Raw genomic sequence first — 12,574 nt, 5'->3', positions numbered from 1 at the left:
ATAGTGAACACAATCATATACACACATGAGACACATACATCCATGGATCAATATATTTGTGTGTGTGTGTGTGAAGTAATAAATGATGTAAATTAATCATGGATTATATAGAGTTTTGATAATCTGCAGATCTATCGTGTACATTTATATGAGCATCGATGAAGATGAAGTGACACTCACTTATTAATAAATATCATCTCATTCGTACTCACGTAAGTGTGCACAGTAGATATTCGAGTTTTCATAAAACACAAGTGCATACAGTTGAATTCGTCTCAGCCAGATATGAATTACTATTTATTTAATAAGATACCAACCTCATATTAAATATAAAAATAATGATTACCGAATGCTTTAAATGCATTCCAATATTGTATGTCATATTCCCTTTGTTAGCTATCAAATTATGTCGATGTATCAATAGGAATCGAACATATGAACTTTGTTTTGATACCAATTGTAGAACATAGTGTTTGTCATTTTACCAAAAATTATTTCTGGTAATAACTGCACAACTCAAATCATTTAAACTGCACAACATCTCAAATACCATATTTCGATTGATTTATCATACATGTGCAATTATTACATCCAATCACATGCATGAAGACCATAATGATTTTATTATCTTTATTCACACTATATTAACCATGTGAGGCTGTCTCTTGTCCAAAAATTTTTGGACCTAATATAGTTGGGGAAGTGTAAATACAAGAGAGTTGGGGAAATACTCTATAGTTATATTTCAAAGTGAAATAATTCAATGTATAGGCTCATAAAATATTAAAAAGAAGTAAATGAAAGGTGAAGAAGTGTAGCTAAGTATATTTAAAAAAAAAAGTATGCATAAAATTTATTCTTTATTTAAAACATGATGAATCGAATATTTAGAAAACATTAAAAAAATTAACAAAAATAAAGAAGTAAATTGTTTATTTGTGTAATATAATTGTTAAAATATACATACGTAACATAATCGTAGTAACTAATTTTGGTATTTTATTGAAATAAATTATAATGAAATAAAAAAATTTAAAATAATATTTGATTAGAAAAAAATATTTAAAATAAAATTATATTATTTTAACATTATATTTTATATTAAAATTTAAGATCCGGGTGATACTAAAATTTATTGTTTTTTTTATAAAAACGAGACACGGTGGAATTGGGTGGCGAGCAACATCAATATGAGTAATTAATATTAAAGATACCTTGATGAACTGTGGCTTTCTTTTTAAGTTATCCAAATTAATGTTAATTAAAGAACATAGTGTTAATAATCATTATTCATTATATATATTATTAAATTAAAGATAGCATATAGCACCCTCTAAAAACTCAAAAAAAAAATATATATATAAAAATATAAAATTAATGAATTTCGAAAATTCAATGTTTTTGAAAAATTAGATGTAAAACTCTTTGTGAAATTGATAATAGTTTGTTGAACTTTATCCTTCTTTTACGTAAAAAATATAGCATCAAAGACAAATATTACGCTTTTGTTGAGTATTTTATAATACGTAGGATTGAACACTTATCATTTCATTAAAATTATATAATATATATATATTATAATACGTAGGATTGAACACTTATCATTTCATTAAAAGTTATATAATATATATATATATATATATATATATATATATATATATGTTAAAAAGATTTATAATATGTGATAATGATGCAATTATAATTTTTTAAATCATATTACAGACCAAATGTCACGTGTAGATCGCTCTCTGAGTAGGGACAATTATTGCGTCTTAATAAATATTATTTTGATGATTGAAGTCCTTGTAATTTAGAATCAAACCATGATTTTGATTTCGATAACAATTGTATCATCAGATATTTAACGTTATAATTTCAATATTTTAAAATATATAGTAGTCTAAATATTGTATATATCTCACTTTCTTGATATAAACAATTATTACATTCCAATAAGGTGGATACTTTTTAAAAAAAAGTTAAAATCCAAAATGTTTAGCCTGACAATTATTTGAATATTGGTTATACTTGTATAATAATTACCCCTCTTGACTTTATTGGTTCTCCCCACCCAAAAAACACTAAGAATTCAACGGCTTTTTTGTGTAGTTGAAGTAGGGCATTGCTAACTTGTGGTTGTATATTTACCTAATCAAAAAATATAATAAAAAATTAACTAGATATATTTATCTGAAGAATCAAAATAAAATAAAAAATTATTACTTTAAAAAATATAATAAAAATTACCTAGATAGGATCAATTAAAAAAAAATATTCACATGGCAAGTGGACCCTAAAGAATCGCTTAAATTTACAAATTTGAAGTGCAACAGCTAAATAATTATAGCGTCTATATACTTTTTAAGGGGTGAGAAATAACTTTTTTTTTTTTTGCAAAAGGTTAAAAAGAACTATTTCAATTATTATTCTCGTTACATTTCACTCATAAATGGAAAAATATCACTTAATTTTTTGGAAATAAAATATCATTTATATTTGATTAAAGATCGGTTCAAGAATCTTGATTCATTTTTTATGATTTGTGAATCTGCAGTCTCTCCATTTGGCGATTACTGGATAAATTTCCATACTAACGTAATAAACAGCAAATCACGTTAATCAGATAAATCATACTGGACAAACTATGCATAACACTCGCTCAATAAAATGTTAGCAGGAGAAATCAAACTCCTGACTTTTTCCACCAATTCAAACACCAACTTTGTCATAATTTTGGTCGTCATAGCTTAGCTTGTATTGGTACGATGGCTTATTGAACTTTACATGCATTATTTTTATTTGTAAATTAACAAAAAGAAAACAATGCCACTCATATGTGTGTGTGTGCTACGACCAATAAATAAATAATTAATATCGCAATAAAATAAAGAGAAGAAAAACCTCGAAAATAAAATGAAAAAAATATAACAAATTATTGTGTACGTAGTTAACATGAAGAAAAGAGAAGAAAAGCAAACTTTTACACCCGGCGAAAAAGTCTTGTACCATCCCTTTCTCATAAAGAACTCAATTTATAATCTAAATTAAGACCCCACAATCTTTTTATTTTTAAATAGAAACTTATGATAAACATTAATTAGGGGCGGCACTTATTTAAAATTCTTCACCAATATTTTCTACTCTACTTTTTGCCCTTTACATTATAGCCGTATAGGTGAATTATGTAGTTTCGCGTTCCAACCTAGACTTGGTAAAATACGATTATCAGTGGTTCTATTGTAATAACTGTTTCGTATTCGTTTTTATTTTAAAAAATGACCGATGCAAATCATCAAACTAGACTTAGGAAAATGCGAATATTTAATGATTTTCTATAGCAACTGTTTCATACTCGTTCTTGTTTATGAAAATGACTTATTCAAATCATTTAAATAAGTATAAGTCTATTATAAGCCATTAGAAAGTCTTTTAATCTTTTTATTCAAATCATTTAAATAAGTTTCTTGTGAGACAGTCGCACGAATCTTTTTCTGTAAGACGGGTCAATCCTACCGAGAATCACAATAAAAAGTAATCCTCTAAGCATAAAAAGTAATACTTTTTCATGGATAACCCAAATAAAATATTTGTCACACATAATACTACTCGTGACTCGTGAGACAGTCACCCACAAATATATATATATATATATATATATATATATATATATATATATATATATATATATATATATATATATTCCATTTTTTTTGTAGACTTTGGTGGGAAAAAGGGTAGCCATTTATTGCAATTTATTTGTACTAAATGTGATTTAAAGGATTTCTCGGTGTATCTTCTAGAAGCCAAATAGGATGCATCCGAGTTAGGTTGAGGGTGATGGCTCTCTCTCTCTCAATGGAAAGCAAATTTAAATTTTTTCAAATAATTTTTTGAATACATAGTTTTACTTTAAATTTAAGCAAATATAAACTTTTTCAAATAATTTTTTGAATACATATTTTTACCTCAAAATTTTCTCAAAATTTAATTAATGTATTAAAAGTAGCTCGTACCCCATCCCAGAGAACATTCACATTTGTTTTGTTTTTTCTATCCCTTTATTTATAAAAAGGTCCTGTTAAAAGGGAGGTTTGTCTCTCGAATATGGTTTAATTTGTTCATGGTATTTCTCAATTTAAAAGAAAAGAAAAGAAAATGTATCATTAACGGGGTGGAAAAAAATATCATTAATCAAAATACATAAAACAATAAATCAAAATGCCGTTTAAAAAAAAGGATGTAATATTGTAAGATATGAGATATGTGAGTAAATTTATTACCCAAAATCTATCCAATCTTTTAAATTAAAACTTAAGATATTGGATACTTTTTATAAAAACACTATGTGACTAACTTTTATAGAATATGATTCTTGTGAGACGATCTTACGAATCTTTATCTGTCAGACAAGTCAATTTAGGTTGACGATATTCACAATTAAAAGTAATATTCTTAGCATAAAAAGTAATATTTTTTCATGTATGACCCAAATAAGTATTTCGATCCACGAAATTTATCTGTGAGACTGTCTCACAAAGAGTTTTTGTAACTTCCCATATGAGATATTTACATTATGAATCTATGATATATAATTTTACAAAGACTTAAAAAAAATATAATCCGATTCAAAATTTAATTAAATCAACATAATAAATTTACAATGGAAAAGGAAGAGGAGTTGAATTCTTTATTGGAAAATCCTTTTAAAGATGTTAACCAATGCTTGGAGACTGCAGCCTTTGCACTGTACACAGTCATGCTTTAGTCATGAGTGCACAGCATTTTCTAAACCCAAGAAAGTGAAGACAAAGGACATCAAATTACACCGAGTCATGTGTCCGTTTGCAGAATTCCCTATTCAAAGAAATCATAATATATATTTATTTTTTTAATTCCGAATTCACATTTACATGAAATCACTCGTCTCCTCCTAGACACATGCCTCCATACAAAGCAAAGGAAAAGGGGTGTGTGTATATGTAAAGTTATATACGTACATTATACACACACATGTGGTGTTTTTTTCACTCAGCATACTTTGAATACTGACGCAGTACCAAACAAAAGGAGAAGCCTGAATGAAGTGCTAATTGCCCTTCAGAGATTGAAGGCGAGAAGGGCGTTTGATGACGGGACTGTGTGAAAAATGGGGTGAAGTAGGTGATTTATTTGTCTGAAGTGCTTTTCATAACAGCAGCAATTGAGATTGTAAGTGGGCTTTTGTGATTTGTAAGTTTTAGTCTTTGTTTGCTCAAAATATATGATTTTTTCTCGCCAAGACTCAATCTTTTTGATATTTTCTGGAAAGCCCATTTCCCATTTGCTAGTATCATGTTTCGCTTATCTGATTCAGGTCTTTGATGTTTTTGAGAATGTGGGCACGTGCAATTTTTTTGTTCAATGTGTTGTTAATTTGAATGAACTATGCTGATGATTCATTTTTTCAGTTTAGGTGAAGCTCATTGGCATGAAAGCTAGATTCTTTGTTAAAATCATGTTTCACTTTATATTTGTGTGTTTTCCCTGATCTCTGAGATTTCTATCCAGGGGAGAATAGTTTATTTGCCTTTGTTTACATTTTACTAGATCGCATACAAGTATGTTCTTATATGTTCAATGTGAATCTCTCTTTTTTCCACGAACAAATCACCAAGAGTTTGTGAAAGAGCTGATAAATGATATGATTATTTTTTCACCTCCAGAAAATCTTTAATCATTGCAATTTTTCTTGCAAGTTTTTTGTGCACTGGCTGGTGGTCTCATATGTAATTTTTTTCGATTGATTTTGTTTGGTAAATGCAGATAAGGTTTGATTTTGTTTACATATTCTCTCTTTATATCTGTTATTATTTGAACTTCTGAATAATTTTACCCTAAGTTCACGATATTTCTTTTCTCCAAGTAGTTTCGACAGTGTAAATATATATTTGATCTACTCACTAGCTCTTTTTTTCTTTGTTTTATTTTCTCTATGATATCTACCTACTTTCATGAGAAATCTTACTAAAGCTGTTCCAATATAATTGCTTACTTTTTGGTGCAGGTTTCTCACGTATCTTAGCTTCCACGCCATTAAGTTGAGAGTCCATCTTCTATCACCGATCATCATCATAAGAAAGTGTGATGATGTGATTTTTTATAGCAGCTGCTACTTTTCAGGTTATTCCGAATGCCTTGATTTTCTATCAGTGATCATCACAAGGAAGTGTGTTGATGAGATTTTTTTATGTATCTGTTTGTTTGAGTGACATAGATCATCGTTAGAAAGCATGGAATGAAAATTTGATGCATCTGGTTGCATTTTGTTCTTTTCTTCCAGGTGCAAGTTAGTTTATACAATACGGGGAGTGATTTTGATACTGGCCAGATTCACAGGCTTTTCGAGGTCCAAAGAAGTACAATTTTTATCTCTTGTGAGATATGGAAACTCTATCACAGTCCACATCCAGGCGCTTATATTCTTGGTGGTGGGACAGCCATATAAGCCCCAAAAACTCGAGATGGCTTCAAGAAAATCTGAAAGGTGGGTAATTCTCTACATGATATCTATTCAACTTTCTACTACACTTTCTCAATCTTTTGCGACGTCAAAAGATTTTTTATTCAGAAATCTGGATTGTTAGAGTAATGCTTGACTTCATTTTGCATTTTCCATTGATATACGAGACCACGTAAACATTTTGCTTCTCATTAACTAAAATGAAGATTCAAACTCTTGGTTTCAGAGCTTTCCATTTGCTCATTGGAATAAATTTTATTTATACAATCTCTTGATTTAGTTCTAGAAAGCAGCTGCAAATATATATTTTATTGTCTTCTCATTGCTTTTGATGCTTGTTTCTTTTATGTGATTCTGAACACTTTCATTCCTTAGCTTTGGGTTATGTCAGTTGCTAATCCAAAAATGCTGTGCTTGAACAGACATGGATGCCAAAGTCAAATCCATGATCAAGCTCATTGAAGAAGACGCCGATTCATTTGCGAGAAGGGCTGAAATGTACTACAAGAAAAGGCCGGAGTTGATGAAATTAGTGGAGGAGTTTTACCGAGCCTACCGTGCGTTAGCTGAAAGATATAATCACGCAACAGGGGAACTTCGCCATGCTCATCGAACAATCGCAAAGGCATTTCCTGACCAAGTACCGTTCGAACTTTTTGATGATTCACCTGTGAAATCTTCTGCACGTGAAAGAGATCCTAACACACCTGAAACACAACGTCCCCTGAATTCATTTCCTGAAATTGGTGATACACTCGAGGATGTATTGGGACTTCATATGGAAGGCTCAGAGCTGGAAGGGAGGAAAAAGGGTTTAAATCAGATATATGAAATGCTCGGTCATAATGAAGCAGTGGCCCAGAGTTCAAAATCTGATGAAGTCTTTGAATTGTCAAATGAAAATTTGGATCTTAAAGATAAAGTCTTTCATGCAACTCAAAGAGCTGGAAAAGCCGAGAGCGAAGTTCAGGACTTGAAGAAAGCTCTTACTGATATTCAAGCCGAAAAAGAAGATGTCCTCCTCCAGTACCAACGGTGTCTCGGAGAGCTATCGAATTTGGAGGAAGTGCTCGAAAATGCGCAAAAGGATTCGACGAAATTTGACGAGAAAGCCACCAAAGCCGAACTTGAAGTCCAGACGTTGAAGGAAGCACTTATACAGTTAGAGGTGGAAAAAAATGCTGGTTTGATCAAACAGAAGATGTATTTGGAAAACATTTCTAACCTGGAGTCAAAGTATTCTCGATTCCAAGAAGATATGAAGGGATTTGACCAACGAGCAATTCAAGCAGAAAATGAAGCTCAAATTCTGAAAAATGAAATCTCAAAGTTGGAGCTTGAAATGGAAGGAGTTTATGATCGGTACAAGCAGTGTCTTAAAAAAATATCAGATCTGCAGAACGTAATTTCTGCGGTCGAAGATGAAGCCAGACTGCTCAAGATACAAGCAGAAAGAGCTGAAAATGAAGTATCTCAGCTAAAGAAGGCTTTGGCTGATCTAAACAAGGAGAAGGAAGAATCAACTCTTCGATACAAGTGCTGCTTGGAGATAATAGCCAAACTCGAGAGAGATATATCTAATGCCAAAGAAGATGTTAAACGCCTTAATAACGAAGTCCTGATTGGAACTGAAAAACTCAAAACTGCTGAAGAGAAGTCTAATCTGTTGCAGATGTCTAACCAGTCACTGCGAGCCGAGGCAGATAATCTAACGAGGACGATAGCAGTAAAAGATCGAGAGCTTACTGAGAAGCAAGAGGAGTTGGAGAAGCTTCAGATGAATTTGCAAGGTGAAAACTCCAGACATGCCCAAATGGAAGCCATTCTCGAGAATTTGCAAAATTTGCATACTCAATCTCAAGACGATCAGAGAAAGCTTGCAATGGAGCTAGAAAACAGGCTGCTGAAGATAAAGGATCTAGAATCATGCAAACTTGGCTTGGAAGAGGAAATTCTGAAGACCGGCGATGAAAATCGTTGTTTGAATGAAATAAACCTGTCATCAAATGTTAATATGGAGAACATGCAAATTGAGATTGTTAGCTTAAGGGAGATGAAGGAGAGGCTCGAACACGAAGTTTCACATCAAATGAGTCTGAGTGATTCTTTTCAGGAGGAAATTCTACGCTTGAAAGACGAGATCAAAGGCTTGAGTGGGAACTACCAGGCATTAGTTAAACAAGTGGAAGAAACAGGTCTGAACCCGAAAAGTGTCACGACATCGGTCAAGAACTTAAGGGATGAGAACTTGAGGCTAAAACGATTATGTGACGAGGACAGGAATCAAAAAGAAATTCTGTCAATAAAGCTGGATAACATGGAGGAACTTTTGAAGAAAAAAGCATTTGTAGAAAGCTCACTGTCGGATTTGAATGACAAGCTGGAGGGCTCTCGTTTAATGGTGACAGAATTGCAAGAATCTTGCCAATTTCTCCGTGGTGAAAAAGCCACACTTGTTGCTGAGAAAGCTTCTCTCTTGTCTCAGTTGCAGGCTATAACTGAGAACATGTGTGGTCTAATGGAAAAAAATTCTGTTCTTGAGATTTCTCTCTCAGCTACAAAAGTTGAACTTGAAGGTCTGAAGGAAAAATCTAAAGGTCTTGAAGAAATTTGTGAAATGCTGAAGAATGAAAGGTCTAATCTTTTGATGGAAAGGAGCACCCTGGTTTTGAAGTTGGAAAACATAGAGAGGATACTGAAAAGCCTCGAGAAAAGATTTATGGGGTTGGAAGTGAAATATGCTGATCTAGAGAAGGAGAAGGAATTCATGAATGGAGAAATGAAAGAACTGAAGGTTTCATTGAGTGTCGAGAAGCAAGAACGAACAATCTCCGAGTTCCAAAGTGAGACAAGGTTGGCTAAACTCGAAAACAATATTCATATCCTGCAAGAAGAAAATGAATGGAAGAAGAAGGAATTTGAAGAGGAACTTGATAAAGCTATGAAAGCCCAGTTTGAGATATTCATATTGCAGAAGTTCGTAAAAGATATGGAAGAGAAAAATAACTCTCTGATTTTTGAGTGTCAAAAGCATGTTGAGGCATCAAAATTGGCGGAAAAGCTTATTTCTGAGCTGGAGAGTGAAAGTCTTGAGCAGCAAGTGGAAACTGAACTACTGATGGAAGAAATAGAAGGTCTAAGATTGGGTATATATCAAGTGTTCAAGGCTATTGAAACTGTTCTTGGACCCTCTTCTTCCAATAACAAGGTTGAAAACGAGCAAATATTTGTGCACAATATTCTTGAAATCATCGAGGATATGAAGCGTTCCATCAGTAAACACGAGGATGATAAGCAGAAACTTTTGGTTGAGAACTCAATTCTGGTTGTACTTTTAAAGCAGTTGGAATCCATGGGGACACAAATCGAGTCGAAGAAAATGAGCATGGAGCATGAGTTCAAAGTCACAGCTGAGAAGCTTGTTGTGGTCAAGAAAGAAAACGACGAACTCCAAGATGCTAACAAGCTATTGAAACTAAATATGAACGAGGGTAACCAACATGTGGCCATACTCGAGGCTGAATTGGGGAGCCTTTGTGCCAAACAGGGTGATTTACATAAACTTTACAATATTTTGCAAGAACTGTACTCTCAAATGAATCACGAGAACAAATATTTGCTGAAGAAAATTGCTGATCTTCAGGGCGAGAAAAGTAAGATGGATCAGCATAATGATACGGTACTAGTTGAATTCTTAGCCACTGTCAATCAATGTGATGTTTTAAGGAGCTTTGGGAATCAGAAAATTAAAGAAGTGAAGTTACTCATTGAAGATCTGAACAGACAACACGAATTCAATGATACCCTTGAAAAAGAAAAGAGCACATTGAGAGAGGAGCTGGAGTTGCTGAAGGTGGAGAAGTTGCTCCTCAAAGATTCTGGTCATAGGTTGGAGATGGCGGTGCAAGGATTAAACGAATATAATGCTCTGATGAAGCAGGAACTCTTACGAGGCAAGGAGAGTTTAATTCGAACAGAAGAAAAGCTCGTGGACACACAAATGAAATTTGAAGCTTCCAAAAATTTGAACTCGTCGTTGTCTAAAACGGTAGATGAGCTGCAGAGTGATGTTCAAAAGTCGCATCAGATACAGGAAAATCTTGAAAAGACCGTACTTCAGATCTCCGAGAAGAATTCATCGCAGGAAAAGGAAATTGAGAGTCTTCATATGGTTAACAAAAACTTAGAGTCTGAACTTTTAGTTCACCGTGATAAGAGCAATGAGTTTGAACTATGGAAGGCAGAGGCAGCAACATTTTATATTGATCTTCAAGTATCTTCTATCAATGAAATTTTTCTGAAAAATAAAGTCCACGATCTTAATGGAACATGTCAAGATCTTGCATATGAATGTTCTTCTAAATCAATGGAGATTGAAGAGATGAAAGGGATCATTTCTTTGTTGGAGAGTCAGATAGACGTATTAAAGTCACAACTTTTTGCATATACTCCAGCTGTTGAGTTGCTGAGAGATGATATCACATTCCTTGAGAATAAGGCACTTCTCCAAACCAAAGGTGAATCAGCCTACGGTCAAAAGGCAGAGGTAATACTCGCTCTTATCAGATACTGATTCATCACAATTGTTTCATTTATCTTTAATTCCCCTTCTGCTTACTACATGGCTTGTTTTGACTTGTGTGCACTTGAACTTTGTTCATCTTTGCAGTCTCATTCTGGTATAAGTGTATCTGGAGAGTTTCCTGAAGCTCAGTATTCCCCAGTTCCTGAGGGAATATTGTGTCTGCAAAGCCTGCAGATGAGAATTAAAGCAGTTGGAAAGTTAATGGAACAAACAAACAAGTCCATCTCTAGGAGGAGATCTAACTCGGATACCAATCTTGAGCCAGCAATGGGCGAGATTGAGGAGTCAAAACCACGTCATAGCTTGGGCCGAGACAAACATGAGCACACAAGAAAGAAAGGGTATGCAGGAAATGAGCTTAGTGATACTCCCAAGTTGCAGAAAATACGAACCAAAACCTCTGACATTCGTAATGGGATGCTAGTGAAAGATATTCCTCTAGACCAAGTCAAGAGAGGTAATGTTGGAGCTTCAGATCAAATGCTCGAGCTGTGGGAGACGGCTGAGAAAAGAAACAGAGGCCAAACAATTGGTGAATCTTTGAGGTTGTCATTCAAACTGACAGAAAAGGATATTGTTTACGATCAGTTTGATGATGTAAATCGGAATTCCCAGCCTCCATCAACCGATTCAGACATGGAGAAAGAGCTAGGCGTGGATATGTTGGAGGTGTCAACGAAAATGAGTGAGCTCAGTCGAGAAGCAAACAGCAGAAGGATTCTAGAGAGACTTTCCTCTGATGCACAGAAGCTGGAGTGTCTCCATACGACAGTTAAAAGCTTGATAAGGAAATTGGAGACTAGTCAAACGAGTAGAATTGTAAAGAATGTTGATTTCGAAACTGTGCATGATCAACTAATGGAAGCTGAAGAAACCGTTGTACATCTGGCGGATTTGAATGGAAAACTTGTCGAGACTATACAAGACACACGGTCTCCCAGCGGACGAACTTCCCCTCAGCTGAAAGAGGCTGCCAGAATGCGGAGAAAGAAAGTGACAGAACAGGCACGGAAAGGGTCAGAAAGTATTGGCAGGTTGCAGCTCGAGCTTCAAAAAATTCAGTACATCTTGTTGAAATTGGATGAAGAGAAGACAAACAAAGGGAGAAACAAGTTCTTTCATAACAAAACGATTATTCTGAGGGATTTTATATACAACGGGAAGAAAAACAGCGGGAAGCGTAAGAAGAATCCTTTCTGTGGATGTCTAAGGCCATCATCTGGTAGGAGTCAAAGGAGCCCTTAAATTTAAACTTGGCTATTTGGCTTGACTTGCAGTTTGTTCCTTGCATTATGTTGATAGGTTCATCTTTTATATTTAGTTGGACTCACAAGACTTATTTCCTTAGTGTTGAGGAACAAGGATTAGACTGATGTAATTGTAATAAGATGCTTTGATCTATCTTTTAGAACTTTGAAATTTGTGTTTCCTTTGCTGTTTACCTGCAGAAGCACATGAATGCATGCTCCTCTCACGCCTGGATTTTCGGG

The 12,574-nt window shown here is 33.8% G+C and overlaps 1 protein-coding gene across 2 annotated transcripts; it reads left to right on the top strand.

Moving 5' to 3' along the window:
* Nucleotides 1–4,740: 4,740 nt before the first annotated feature.
* LOC140827902 (protein NETWORKED 1A-like) lies at nt 4,741–12,512 on the top strand. 2 transcript variants are annotated; one of them, XM_073190842.1, is made up of 5 exons: nt 4,741–5,208; nt 6,044–6,159; nt 6,320–6,523; nt 6,922–11,045; nt 11,169–12,512. In XM_073190842.1, the coding sequence occupies exons 3-5, from the start codon at nt 6,421–6,423 to the stop codon at nt 12,327–12,329; spliced, it is 5,388 nt and encodes a 1,795-aa protein (XP_073046943.1). In that variant the 5' UTR covers nt 4,741–5,208; nt 6,044–6,159; nt 6,320–6,420; the 3' UTR covers nt 12,330–12,512. The 2 variants fall into 2 exon arrangements, with proteins under 2 accessions (XP_073046943.1, XP_073046944.1); XM_073190843.1 differs by having other exon boundaries at nt 4,741–5,229.
* Nucleotides 12,513–12,574: the final 62 nt, after the last annotated feature.

The sequence above is a fragment of the Primulina eburnea genome, chromosome 3 (assembly GCF_022965805.1).
Source record: "Primulina eburnea isolate SZY01 chromosome 3, ASM2296580v1, whole genome shotgun sequence".
NCBI classification, from domain to species: domain Eukaryota; kingdom Viridiplantae; phylum Streptophyta; class Magnoliopsida; order Lamiales; family Gesneriaceae; genus Primulina; species Primulina eburnea.
This window is presented reverse-complemented; position numbering and strand designations above follow the sequence as displayed.